Here is a 15,188-nt window from a genome sequence, read left to right as displayed (position 1 = left end):
CAGCAGACCCCTCATATAAGGTGAAAAAGACTCATACATAGGCACAGAAAGGTCTGTCTGCACTTCCACCATAGCAGTGGAGCATATTGCAGTGGCATATGTCTGAGATGGAGTAGGGAACAATAGCTTCCCAAGCCTCAGGGTAAAAAATGTTGTTAACAGTTTTCAAACGCTGTACCTCTTTCTCATCCACCCACTTAGGGCAAGATCTAAAGTAAAAGGAGTGGGGAACCACTACAATTAACATAGTGAGGGTCCAGTTTGCACTCGTAAGCATCATGGTCCTTGCCACAACAAGTACACATCACAGAACCATGACAAGATGCCTTCGAATGACTGAATCGCTGGCACGGAAACATCAGAGAGGGTTGGGAACATACGGCTGTACCTTACAGTTCACATAACCTGCCTTGACAGCAGCAGGTTGATGTGGAGATGAATATATCAAAATGAGAACACTGGTAGGCAGCATAAGTCCGTCTTTACAAGGGGAGATATGAAGCACCACAAAAAAAAAAATAGTTTGGCTGAAGAAACCAGCAAGGATCTCCAACTTGGGGATGTTCTTCAAATCCCTCTCAACAATAACTCCTCGTGAGGAATTCAGAGTAGCATGGGGAGTAACCTCAATGGGTATATCCCCAATGGCCTTTGAATTAAAGAGGAGTTCACTGTGCTTTGATGTTGATGTTTCCACCAAGATGTCCCCAGAACGTAGCTTCTTCAGTGACTTTGGAGAGCCAGCAAACCCCTCTAATCCCTTCTGAATAAAAAAAGGCAACATTTGCCCTAAAGGTTTTTTCGACAAAGAATGCACAATAAGAAAATGAGGTAAAGGTGCATAATGGGGTGGAGACTGCTTTTTTCAGTCTTCAAGGCATGGTTGTTTACCAATGAGCGGAGTTTTTACTATTTTATTTTTATTAGGATTTGGGGGGATCCATAGTATAAAGAGAAAGATTCAGTGCTCACTGACCTTACCGACCATGGAGTCCTACGAGGGGATGCATTACAATGTCAAACAAGGACACTGCAGCCATGCCAGGGTTTCGTGGGCACTATAACCAAACACCAGCATCAAACATGATGTCCACAACACCTTTTGAGAATGCCCAACTCAGTTGACCCTAGTCCAACAGGACAGGACCAGCCGATTGACCCTGAGGGGGCCACCCAAGGTCACCCATCTACAGGAATTCAAGGCCAAAGTGGTGTGTTGCAGTGCCCCAGACACCACTCAACCAGTAGGATCCTCTCCTCCCCTTCACGGGTTGACACGCACGGCAAACAGAAAAGGTAACTCAAAATACAGAATGTTCCCTGGGAGGCCCCCTCACCATGAACAGGAATCCCCCCCGAGGGGCCGTAATTTAATATAAAAACATTTTCATGAGTGAAAATGTCTAAAGAGACTAAAAGAATTTCTAGATCTGTGGATTGTTCTAAAGTCTTCTAAGCTTCCCATTAATTTTCCTTTGTTCATCTTTACTGCTCTCCATCTACACAATTCATAGAAAATCGTAAATTACTGATCACACCATTACTTACTCTACCTTGATGTAAATAGTTTATAATCTGGTCTGTCCAATGATATTTAAACTTTGCTTGTAGCTATCTTTAAAACTTTGCTTCGTCAATGACCACACGGTGTGATATTACAAAAGGGTCAAAACGATGGTTTGTGATATCAAAATAGAGAAAGAAAATCACAAAGAAGCAAGACATAGATAGTTATGTTCTCAAGGAAGGATAGTTTCTTAGTAGATGAGACTCCTCAGAGCTGCAAAGAAATAAAAGTACTAACATATTTTGATTTTTTTTTAGAATTAAACTAAATAAATATAATGAATTTTTTTCCACTTTTAGTTAAATTTGATATAAAGGTATGCATACAACAATTGAAAGGTGCTCGCTAGTTGTGACAGAGTTAAGAGGAGGAAGTACACAATATGTTATATTACTTCAAAAAAGTATTATGCACAAATGTATATATAAAATGCATTGTTTCATGAACTTAGTTCAAAGTGTGAACTTAAAATGTATTATATCAATGAAGAACTCTGTTAGGTAACCTCCACTGGCTTAAGAAATTCTCTCTCTCTCTTAGATTATGAGTCACATCAACTTGTTTAATGGGTGATAAAGTATGACTGAGACTTTCATGTGTAGAAATTTAAGATATGTTCAACAGTTACTAGACAGTTGATTGGATCAATCATTTTATGTAATATAAAAGTCCTACCTCTGACCTAAACAATCCAGACTTTCAAGAGGTTGAATGAACCATTTTCCTAGTCGTGTAAAGCCCCGAGAGAGGAAACACCTGAGGGTAAAAAACAAGCATAACAATAAATTGTTTATGCATAGTCTAAGCTATACACATTTTTAAACAAACTACAGAAAATAAATAAAATTACACTAAGCAGTGTATAGAAACTGAAAACAACCATCAAATATGCTGAATAAACTAGAAAAACAGATTATAAAAGCTGAAAAGATAATACTTACAAAAACAGGCTAAGAAATTGAAAAAGTGTATATCAAACTATGATAGCAAGTTACAAGTTTTTTAAAGAATTACATGTGTAAAAATGTTGCTTAAAAGTTTTGCAAATCTTCCAGATTTTGCCTTAGTTATGTATGTTTCATATGAAAATTTCTGGGGCATTCAAGTTTTAAAGTCATACTTCAACACAAGAAAAAATAACTTAAAACCCTCAGGTTCAAAAAGCTTTCATGTACATTTAAAATTTAGTAACAAAGAAGCAAAAAAGAATTAAGTTACAACCTACACAGTTAGTAACTCTGCTAAAAACTGTCTATGTAATGCTTTATTGTAGAGGTAGCCTAAATTTTTGCTGTATTTGAAATAAAAAAATTGCTGTGACTTGAATCTAAAGATAAGATTCTGTTAAAGTTAAGACTTAGAAACTGAAAAGGCTGTTGAAAGTACAGCACAATTTCACCTTTCTATCAGATTGTGAAAAGCTTTGAAGAGCAAAGTTCTACACTCATAGGACAGTCCATTTTCCAAGGATCCTTGGTCTACTTCTGATAAAAGAATAAGAACAAAGGTGAATGACATAACACTATTTGCTTATGATAAAACATTAAAGAGTTTCTTTTTCTGAATAAAGCTAAGCTATGTTTTTTAACAGAACATTAGGTGAAATAGAGTCAATAACTATGCTTAAAAAGAAATAAGCTGTTTGAAAAAAAAAATGTCACTTCTCTAACCATACATAGTAAATCCTACAAAACTCAACAAAAAGACCTTCAATTCACTGTTCCTAACAAAATAAATGCATGACAAATTATCACCTATAATATCTTATAAATAATCTGGAGTTGTAAGAAAACATCAGAACCAAAACTTTGAAATACGTGTGAAAGATGAGCATTTACTGAGAGGAATTCCAAATTGACAAATACATGCAATCTAGTTATACAGATATATGATTTCCTTTCTACTGATTTTTCTATATGTAAATGAAATAATAGTGTTTTCTGAAACAACAGTGAGAACTATGACTATTGATTAATCACTGTTGCCTACAGATAACTTATTTTCTAAGACACCTCCTTCCATAGTTACAGTATGTCAACAGGAAATGTTATGACAGTAAACAGTTTCATTTTAAGAACCAATATCCTGTTGAAAAGTGTGAAAGCTATAAAAGCTAACACAACTCTAGTATTCTTTGTTTTTACTTTTTTACCAAAGTGCTTATAATCCACATGCATTAATAGCAAAATAATTTTCAACCGGTTAAGCAAAAATCAAACAGTTGAGAGGACATTAATAAAAAAGCACTAAATACTATGAGAACTTAAGAAAGGCCATAAAGTAGAGACTGGAAATGCAAAAATAAGATTAATCTATTAACAACACATCAAAAATCTTTAAAAAAATCTCCTTAAAATGTCTAATAAAAAAGGCAACTGAAGCTTTGCCAAGATCACTAAGATTGCAAAATATATAGTACCAAATGCAGCAAAACACAATTATTATTATTTAAAACGCAAATGTTTTTTTTTTTATATTAACAGCAATGACATTATACCAAAGAATTCTTGGGACAACAGAATGCTCACTAGAGAATAGTTAAATATTAATCCTGATATTTTGTTAGGGAAGCAAATGTCAATATCTTAATACAAGAACACATAAAAAATACATTTTACCAAAATATCAAGTTCCAGTAAATAATATTATGTTAGGTATTATTCAGTAGTCATAAACACTTCTCGTTTCTGTACAGAATAACTCATTTAACATATCAGGTTTCACTTGTCTGGGCCTATGTTTTAATTTCATAAAAACTTCTTTAACAAATTCATTTTTAACTTTTTCACATAAATCCTTTCAACATTATATTTCTCTCTCTCAGTAAGTTTCAACATGATGTATAAAACTAACTCTATTAGTTTAATGTAAAGTTAATCTATTGAGTTACAAATTCAAATGTGATGTTCACCTTGGGTTACAAGTTATCTACTTGAATATGTGCAAATCTGTGTGATTACTTTCTTAAGCTTAGTGTTAGCAAAAGAAAATGTTAGAATTTTTTCTCATTTATATATATATATATATAACAAGAAAGAAAGCCTCACTAACACTAATTGATAATTTTTGTGTTTTGCAACTAACTGACTTCAAGTTACTACATGCTGTCTGCAAAAAATTACAATCTACTTAATTATCTTTAACTCTTCCAGGTCCACAATTTCTAAAATCTTGATTGACACACCAATCAATCTGCAAAATGTTTGAATGGTGGGAAAGCCAAGCTCTCCTTTAAATAGGGTACCTTTAATCATTCATAACCTCTGAGATGTTGAACATAAAGTACTAAATTTAAATTAATGATTATAAAAACATTCATAGGAGCATAAGGAAATGAGCATTTTGCCACAAGATGACCATTCTAAATGAGCAACCAAAGACACCGTTTCACTCATTCTTTAATTATTATTTTTTTAATTAATGGAAAAGTAAGCACTATATTTATTTCCTGCATATTATTATATCCTCTGTGCCTTTCATGATAACATATGATAACTAATGAGTGTAGATACCATACCAGTACCACAAACTACAATGCATCTCAAAACTGCATTGGTCACTGACCAGGACTTTTTGTGTTTAGGTATGAAACATGGCTAAATTAATGATTTGAAACATGCATGAAAAAATCACAAATGTTGGTTAGTTTCTGTGATTGTTTTTATCTGCCTTTACTTATATATATATATTCTTATAATAAAGTGATGAATATAGGGAAATGTTTTTAATGGTGGATTTCAACTGAAACTAAATTTGTGGACAACTACTGTACGACACACTTAAATTTTGCAAAGGCATTTTAAGTTATTTATATTCATAATACACAAGAAACCAGAGCTCCAACGTACGACATACTTAATACAGTGTGTTCTCATAATTTTAACAAATCAGCCTTGTTCAGTGTTTTAGTACTTAAGTCCCAAAATGCTTAAATGAAACCAAGATCAACTATATTACCATGCTGGGTTTCTCTCTCTAAAACTAAAATTGTCAATTTGAAACTACTCTTTTGTTTTTTAATCAAAATAATTTTGAATGATGGGTTTCACATGTTTACAGCCCATTAATAAAACATTAAAGCTCTCAAAAGACTGCCAAAGAATAAAATAGATGGAAACTTCACTTATGTGAATCTTGTGGGCTTGAAGAAATTTCATCTTTTAATGCACACACACACCATTTTTATAACAATATTACAAAAGTAAAATACAAACACAAAAAGACGGGGAAAGTTATACAAGTTATTTAAAAATTCAATAAAATTAGTATAAATATGAGAATTAGATAGTCAAATATATATATATAATTGTTTTTCTGATATTATATATATATATATAATTTTTTTTGTACAATCTGTTGCAATCTCTAAATCCACATATTTATAAATACAGCTACAGCACAAAATCAGAGATAATGCATAATTTAATGCAATCACAAGGGCAATTTGTCTTCTGTCAATCACTATGAACTAGAATTAGGCCTCAAAAGCTAAAAAAATGGAAATTTAAAGGTTTGCACATGTAAACATGACAAATTAATCTGCTTATGAATGTTCCAACTCAGCTTATTTCTGTACTGTAAATATTCAACAATGTGATTGAACATTTTTTTGTATACATGATAGAAAATGATCACCCTGACAACGTACGACTTCTTTAGCTTGCACCTAAAAAAGTCTGATTATTCTGAAGTATGGCTAATTACATTGTATATGACAGTCATTCAACCTTTCAAGAGGATGCAACTCCAATAACAAGAAAAAGTTTTATCTACGTTCTTTGAAACATCATCTGATTACTTTTAGCAATGGGAGCCATTGATGTATTTAGTTCTATTGGTAAAAAATCTCATATTATCAAATACATATATATGAGATGACATGATAAGCTTTAACCTAGCTGTGGTCTGGATATAATGTTTGGGAAGGTTAGTACAGACCTTCATAAGATCAATTGGAACTGATGAAGATCTGCTTCAGCAGATCTTCAATGATAGTCTCCAAACTAAAGGAGGATACAGTCTTTTTTTTTTTGATTATAAAAACTATTTCCCAACAATTAAATATAAATACCTACCCACTACTAAAAACAATGATGAAAACAATATTATTCATTGTTTTTGCAATATCTATTTGTCAGCATTTACAAAAGCTTAGCCCCCCCCCACAAACGTTTTTACCTTACTAATATATAATAACTACATTGTAATATGGTGTGAAAATAATGAAAGACGGTTCCAGTACATTAAAGTATTTTTATAAGAATAATAGATATCCTACTAATAATATACCAACAGCAACATTACCCATGACTGCTCATTTTTTGTGTTCTACTTCCCCCATTGTTTAAAACACCAACACAAATAAATATTTTATATATACAAAAGAAGGCTACATTTTTTACCTTTTATTACCATGGTTTTAAATAAGTACTTTTAATATTATGTTAAGAAAACAATTCTACATTTAGGAACTGACTTCAAGATTTTATGATACAATTTCTAAGTGCCATATGGTTAAACAAGTAGCAAATCAAGTCCCCTTCACAAACACACACACACACAAAAGAACAACCTAAAATGCATCTAAACATATGCAAGCAGCTTCTGTTCAATATTCAAAAAATCCACTGGTTATTGTAATGTTCATTACAACCAAAACAATCACTGACACTTACTGTTCATTGCAACCAATACACATTTTTTTGTTATTGTTCCTTACCTTTACAGTTACATGTCTAAAATTAATATATTCTGCTGTCTACAATGTAAAAATGAAACAAAGATGAATATGTTAGCATACAGAAATCTAACTTTAGATCTGTATTTAAAATAATGAAACTTTACTCAAGCCTGTCTATACAATCCAATGATAAATATGGGTTTGAATGTTTCTTTGTATCAAATCCATACACATTTTCACATTTCTTTAGGTTTGCATGCAAGCATCATTAATATACAGCAAAAAAGATCAATTTCACAAAAATGAGTATCATAATGCTAATAAAACTCTTTGTAATAATTACATTTCTGTTTAACTCGCAATCTCTTTTTACTGTGTAATCTAGGGGGTTTATTCTTTTATTTCTTTAACAGTTTATCTTCTATCACAAACAATATTTAAACTCCCATTACTAAACTTCATACTATGTCAATAATCATGGTAAAAAACAAACACTGATCACTACTAATAACCTTGCTCCCGAATTGTCCTACTAATCAACATTTATTCTAAAAGTGACCAATAACCTATTTATATTGTGATTCAATATTGAAATATGAACCTGAAAACAAAAGCAAGTTCCAAAACATTAATAATAAATGCATAACTTTTCTTACATTATTTACATTACTCAGAGACTACAATTGATTATTATTTAAGTATGAAAATAAACAAATAAGGCATAGTTTGGTAACTGAAAATACAAGTAAAATATTAAAATTGCAGTTAGGAAGAGTTCAATGGTCAATATTTCAGCCAAGTGAAGTAAAAAAACAATATTTGGCTGAAACATTGGCCATTTAATTATTTGTTCCTTACAACAATTTTAAACATTTCTTTGAATTTCTAGTATTTCTTAGACATGATAACTTTAATTGTCTTGAAGAACAAGAAAAGCTCTCCAATCTCCAGTTTTTTGCTACTTAAATACACAAAAATCTATACACACAGTTAGACAGATGGATACAGATAGTTGGAGACATACATGTATGAATGTGTTAACCTGCTTACAAGAATGCACTATCTTCGTAGATGACCTCCTCAAACTTCAGAGTGTGACAAGGAATGGAGCCTGACATAGACTGGCAACTCAACATGTAGCCATGCCAGCATTGTAAAGCATGCATACTAAAGTGATTGTTAATAATACACTATCAAGGCCAAACATTCTGGAATGTACATAAAGTCTTACACCAAAATTGTTACTATTGCGAAAATGCTATAACTCTCATAAGATCTCACTGTGACTGGATACCTGGGAAGTAGCTTTCTAAGATTTATAGCAACTGGATAATTCTATGATTTTATTGTAGCTTTCATTAGGTCTTACAGTGACTCAATACTGTTGAGAAGACACTGTAACTTCCATATTGTCAAAATAATAGAGAATAGATATAATGAGATACTACTCTAGATTACGTAAAATCTTAGTGACTTATTAAATTCTACTCAAAGGAAGTTCCTACATAGATCATAACTAAAATATTGTCCTGAGAATGAGTATAGTTACTTTTAAGTATAATATTCTTATATTCTCACTTATAAAAAAGCAGAATGCATTGTTTCATTATTTGAGTAGTCTCACTGTTATAGATATTTTTGGTCAATAATCCTAATAATGTCTCATGAGGTTTGGCCATCTTAAGAAATTTAGGTTTGTCTTAAATCCATACATTAACCTTCTCATTATGGGTAGGTCAAAGTGTGCATGCTATGATCTTTTAAAGATTTACATTCAAAACTTAATTAATCTACTTTATTATCAATATATACATATAAATAAACTTGGCATTAGATTGTAGTTAACAAATCAAATTTTAATACAAGTTTTAAGTTATTAATTTTATGAGGAAATATTTTTAAAAATCCTTCATCTTCCCTAGCATAAGAAATGTGATATTTGCTCTCTAGGTCTTCTCCTTTCTCTGATTTACTTACCACCTCTCTCTGAAGAATGGAATTTAACATAAATTACTAAGGCTAAGTCTGATTTTTATAAACTAGAAAGTCAGACCCACTTGCCACATCCTCTCTTTCACAAATCCCCAATAGTTCTCTCTGACATTTTATACTATATTATTTATAGCCAATAGAAGGGCAAAGTTTTAATCTATCAAAACACATATTATATGACATTGTTTTCAGTTTAGAGTATTATCAATTTTGTTTTCATTTTGAAAATTTCTCCCACAGTGTTCAGATCAAGAAGCTTTGAGAATTATTTTAAAGCTGTTATATCACAGTTAAAAAGCCAGTTAAATTATGGTAGTTAAAGGACATTTTTTGGCTTTGTACATGTTATTACTGACAGTAAAAAAAAAAAAAAAAAGTACAAAGGTAAGTACTATGTTTTTGTTGTTTTTCTTGTATATTCTATTATTATAAAAGTAACTAAAATGTAAAAATTAAAAACTTTTTAGGTTAGATAAAGTCTGAATCACAAAGATAATTAAAAAATTTATAATAAAACTTCTTCAAGAGGTATGCTTGCAAGCAACTTGTGCGTTACATCATTCAATATAGTAACATGAGTTACACATTCACAGATTGGTTCTCAACTTGTGTGGTGTGATTATCAGCTACACACAATTCAGTGTTCAATAAAATTAAGTATAAACAGATGTAGACTGTTACAAGCTTTAAGCTATTTAAAATAGATAAATGTATTTTCCTGTTACAATCTGTACTTAATCTAGAAAGAAAAAAAGAGTAATTTAGATTTATTTCATATTTTTTGTGGTTGTTACAAGGTCAGCCAAATTAACTAAATCCATATAGTTAGGGTAGAGAAAATAACAGATAAAATAAAAAGTTTTTGTGAAAAAAATTGGTATTTAATTGAGGAGGTTTTAGAGATAAAACAAATGATATTTGAAAATTTTCAGATAAAGAAAAATATTTTTAATCTCAACATAAAAACAACTTTGCACTCGGAGCAGTGAACACTCTGATTCCATATATTTATGGACAAATCTCTATTAAAATACTTTATTAGAAACTTAACCTTTTTCTATACCAAAAATGTATTTCATATAAATACTTATGAAAGTTTCTCTTCTCTGCCCATCTAAGCATTAGTATGAATTTTATCTCTCTTGCTCCAGTTTTTATACCCCACTAAATTTTGTGATTCTATCCACCTACATCAATGCACCCCCTATACCAGATCCATATATGAGTTCCCCATTATTACTTCTTATTCACCTTTCAAGATGATCTGTATCTCATTTTCTCAGGGAGTGATGCTCCACGTGTAGAATTACAAGGAGTTGAGGATTCTTTTCCGATATCATAGAAATAAAGAGAATGACCAAAAAGAAGGGCAATGCAAAACTCAACTGGATAGTGAATAGTCACCTCTGAGCAGGAATTACGAGAAGGCTCCCACACAGGCTGATCCTCTTCCTACCATACATCTGAGAAAACCATCCATGGTTATTGGTAGGAGGCCACCCAGCTTCACCCTCATCTCCTTAAGTGGAATAATAAGTACAAGCATCACTCAGGTGAAACAAACCTCTGTCCACCAACTGGAAACTGGGAGTGGACAGGATTCCCATGCTCCACTAGAAGAAATGGGGGAATACTCTTGTTGGGAGTCCTAAAGAACGATGCTCCAGATATAGTGCAACAGATGAACCGTGATCCCTATTTGAAAAGCAAATCGACCCCAAGTTATTCAATCTAGAGTCAGCAGAGATGGACAAAATCTCCTTAAGCTTTACTCTGGATAGTCCACAAGTAGCAGTCCAGTAGTGCATTTATCTTTGTGTTATAATTGTGTACCACATGGAAAGTGCACAAGGTGGTCTTATGAAACACTCCATCTCCAAAGAGCTTGTTGCTACCGGGAAAATTCGAGATAACTGGTAGCTCGTGCAGATTTTGAAATAAGCATAACTGACCTGGCAACACCTGCCATAGAATGGAATCCAAATGAAAAGGATGAGATGGGCCCTGAAAAATGATAGAGATAAACACAAAAGAAATAAAATCACCTCTTTTACAAATGAGCTGGGGCATGGAGAATAGCCAAGAGGGGGATAGCCTAAAACCTTCCAAGGAGGTAGCTGCCAAATCATGTAAATAATGATATCAATGTAATAGGTGTGGTCCTCATACCAGCTTGTACAATCTCCTCCAGGAGTTAATGCAACTGAGTTGTTGGGAACATCGAGATATGGTGAGTTTGATGAGATATAACCCAAAGAAATTTCCGTTCTTCTAAAGAAAGCCCAAAGTAAGCAATATGCACCAAATGACAAACTCAACCAGTCAAAGTGACAGGAGATAAGTCACATGACACCACAGGTTTCCAATGGAGAAACAAACAGTGACATGAACCCCAAAGCTCTTTAGTGAATGCAACATAACATTGCATGGCCCGAACCGGGGATAAAAGACAATCTGGATCTGAGCAGTTGTGAAAATGAAAAATGGAGGGAAGATAACATGAGAGAAAGCTTCATCCCCTTCTTTAGCCACTGACATTTTGGGAAGAAAGGACTTATTGGAATACAAAAAAACTTAAGCAGAATGGTAAAGAGTCCTGTTAACATGAATTGCAAACACATCCCAACATCAATGTCTTCTAGCCAATAATAGAAGAAAATAAGTCTTAATCAAAAGGTGATACAGGGAACATGATGCCAAAGGTTCAAAGGGTGGAAAAGTAGCAGACAAAGTCCAACCTTAATCGAATAACAATGTCAGAAATTGAGAAACAAAGAGACCTGGAATAAGTGCCCCCTTGCTTGGAAATGTAGGAGACCATGGTGGAATTGTCTGAGTGAAGCATTACCACCTTTCCTCAAAACAATTTGAGAGCCTGAGACATAGCTCATTGAACTGCTAGAAGCTCTGAAAGATTTATGTGTAAAGAAGATTCCTCTTCTGTCCAGAGGCCTTTGAATTCCATATCCCCTACACAAGTTCCCCAATCCTAGAGAGAAGCATCCATGAGAAGATGTATCTCTGGATGTGGGGGTAGGAGAGGAACACCCACTGTCTTGTTATAACTGTTCAACCATCATCCAAGATCAAGCATGCTGGAAGCCAATAGGGTTATCTGATAATCCAGCACATCGGTGCAAATATTCCATTGGTTCTGTAATGACCATTGAAGGGAATGCATGTGGGCCCAACCAAAAGGAATGAGTGGTTTGGAGGATGCCCACATCCCCAAAAGAGACAGACATGTGGGACAGATGCGAGGCTGAATGGTAGAGCATGAAACTGAAAAACCTGTTTCTCATGCACAAAATGCAGATACCGATGTAAAGACTCTGTGATCGGAATATGAAGGTAGACATCGGCGACATCGAACTTTGTCATCCATAGACCAGGTGCAAAGTGCCACCAGAGGGAAAGAAACGACTCCATGGTACACCGAGGAGGCTGGATAAAATGATTGAGATGAAAAAAGGTTGATGACAGGTCACCATTTGCCCTTCTTTGGCACTAAAAACAAACAGGAAAAAAAAACTTCAAAGAGTAGTTGATGCACTCTATGGGCTCTTTGAGTAGAAAGTCATGGATGGCTTGTGCCTGACAACTGGATGTAAAACAGTCCTTGGGGAGAGGAAAGGCAACCAGTATGGAAGACAATGGAGGAGGAGGCTTGGAATGAAGGACCAACCTCTCATAAGAACCTGAATGACCTACTGATCAATGGCAAATAACTATCATACAGACACACACTGTCTAAGTTGAGGCCCCACAGGTAGTTATCAATGCTGCTGTTGGCATTTCATGTGAGCGGAGGTTGCCCGCTGATAAGGGCAGAATCTCTCTTGTGATCTGATAAAACATGGAGCTGATGCAGAAGAACAGAAAACTCAAACTGGAGATGCAGTAAATTGTCTGGTAGAAGACTTGGAAAGGCAAAAGGCCAGTGTTGAAAGAGAAGAGTGGAGATGAGCCACATCCACCAGAGATTCCATGGAATCTGAAATACCTGCAAAAATTGAATGCCTGCGAAAAGGAGCAACTCTGAGATCTATCAATCAATTATTGTGTACAATAACCTTTATAATAAAATATAAGGATAAAAAAATTAACATAATAGAAACAGGTATATAAAAAAATTCAACCAATACTGTTTATAAATGTAACATTTAAGAAAGAATATTGCAGGAAAGGGTTCAGTTTCCATAAAATATTAGTAATTGAACACTGCTGGTAAAATACTGAAGCTTCTTATTAAATTGTATCACAACTGGTTACTGCTGAAAAGATACCACAGCTATCACAAAGTTTATACAGTGACTAGGTACTTTGGAATGTTATTATACCTTCATTAATGTCTTAAACTAAATACTGCTAGGGAGTTTTATTAAAGCTTTTATGTGGTTTTGGAAGTTTCTGTTAAACAAGGCTTTCATTTAAAATGAAACAAAAACAGTTTTAAGCCACATATAACTTCACATAACCTATATTTTTACTCTTCATTGATATCAGTATCTTTATTGTCATTAAATCCAAAGCCAATCAAAGCATCTCCCAAACACTACCCTAACACCTACCCTGCCATATAAGGAATCTTTTCAGATTTTTTTCTGATGTTTCTTAAGCAAATGTCAACTAGTTTCATGATGATTTTAAGTACATAACCAGAGAAAAGAATATAAATTAAAACAATCACAATTTATGAATAGAAAAATTAATTGCAACCACAAATGTATAAGTACCTGTTAGTTCAGGTACCAAATTTGACAGGTCTGGTTCTTTCCCATACCAGAAAATCCATAGCTCTTTACAAACATCAAGTTGGCTGGTATTCCCTGGTCTGAGAGAGTCTGGATTTTCAAACTTTGAGGGCACTCTTCGCCACACACAAAGAAGACCAGCAGCTAAACACTTACTATAAGATGTTATCACTGGATCATCCAGTAGTTCTGAGTCATAACATAGTACCCTGTTAGCACATAGACATCGCCATTTAATCCCGCACAAGTCAGTCTGCAATAAAATAAAAATATGCATGTACAGATCCCACTTCAAACTTTATTGTTTAATGTATATGATCACTACAGAATAACTGCTTTAAAGTATAGATTCTCCATCATGAATATGGAACCAATTCAATTTAAGGGTTGGATACCACAATAACAGTATTTTCTCATCTAACAGCAAAGTATGAAACTAATTTTTATAACAATATAAAAAAAATTTTAAGTTACAACTAATGCCATATTTTTATTGACAGTGTGAAAACATTAATACCATAGCAATATTGCTATGCATAAATGAATTATCAGATTTTTTTTTATCTAACTGTAAGAATCAACAACTGTAGATGCTCTTAACCCGATGACTACCGGCTACTAACTTTCTTAGTAGGCAATGCAAGTCTTGCTATATTTCATTCCAACAATAAAACTAGTCGACGAATATTTTCGAAAATTCATAAATACTTTGACAAATGTAGGTAGTTTAAGAAACATAAGGCCTATTACTTTTAATAAATTTAGTTTTTTTGCATTATGATCTTTAATATCTTGTAAAATTACATGAGGAAATCGTATTTATAAGAAATGATTACAATATTTATATTTGCTACAGATTTGAACTTATTACTTTTAATGTTTTAGTACATTATTTTGAAATCCCCAAAAAACTGTATCCTCCATAAAATGCAAATTTTATCTATTTTTAATTTTTTAAATAATCACGTATACTTCTTATGCTTTCAAGTAATATAGAGACCCATAAATAATATTTGTAAATAAACCTAAAAAATAAATGAGTATTTTTATTTTTAACTAGGATTTCATGTTTATATATGTGCATAAAAACATTTTAATTTTATTTCATAAATATACTTTTATTTCAAATTTATGTTTATGTTTCATGGCAGTTGTACTTTTGTGTTTATTGTGCCGAATAAACCATGGGGTCAGC

At 33.0% G+C, this 15,188-nt stretch overlaps 1 protein-coding gene across 3 annotated transcripts in view; it reads right to left on the bottom strand.

Moving 5' to 3' along the window:
• Nucleotides 1-15,188, bottom strand: part of LOC106468311 (mediator of RNA polymerase II transcription subunit 13-like) — a 98,033-nt gene that overhangs the window by 75,437 nt on the left and 7,408 nt on the right. Inside the window, exons 2-4 of one of the 3 annotated variants that reach the window (XM_022396655.1) lie at nucleotides 13,976-14,246; nucleotides 2,967-3,051; nucleotides 2,250-2,323 (exon numbers count right to left, since the gene is read on the bottom strand). In XM_022396655.1, coding sequence (XP_022252363.1) covers nucleotides 2,250-2,323; nucleotides 2,967-3,051; nucleotides 13,976-14,246 — 430 coding nt within the window. Of the gene's footprint in view, nucleotides 1-2,249; nucleotides 2,324-2,966; nucleotides 3,052-13,975; nucleotides 14,247-15,188 lie in introns of those variants that run through there. The other 2 variants (XM_022396656.1, XM_013928729.2) reach the window with 2 other exon arrangements.

This window comes from Limulus polyphemus, unplaced genomic scaffold, assembly GCF_000517525.1.
Source record: "Limulus polyphemus unplaced genomic scaffold, Limulus_polyphemus-2.1.2 Scaffold2960, whole genome shotgun sequence".
Lineage (NCBI taxonomy): Eukaryota > Metazoa > Arthropoda > Merostomata > Xiphosura > Limulidae > Limulus > Limulus polyphemus.
The sequence above is the reverse complement of the archived record's forward strand: the minus strand, read 5'-3'. Positions and strand labels throughout refer to the sequence as shown.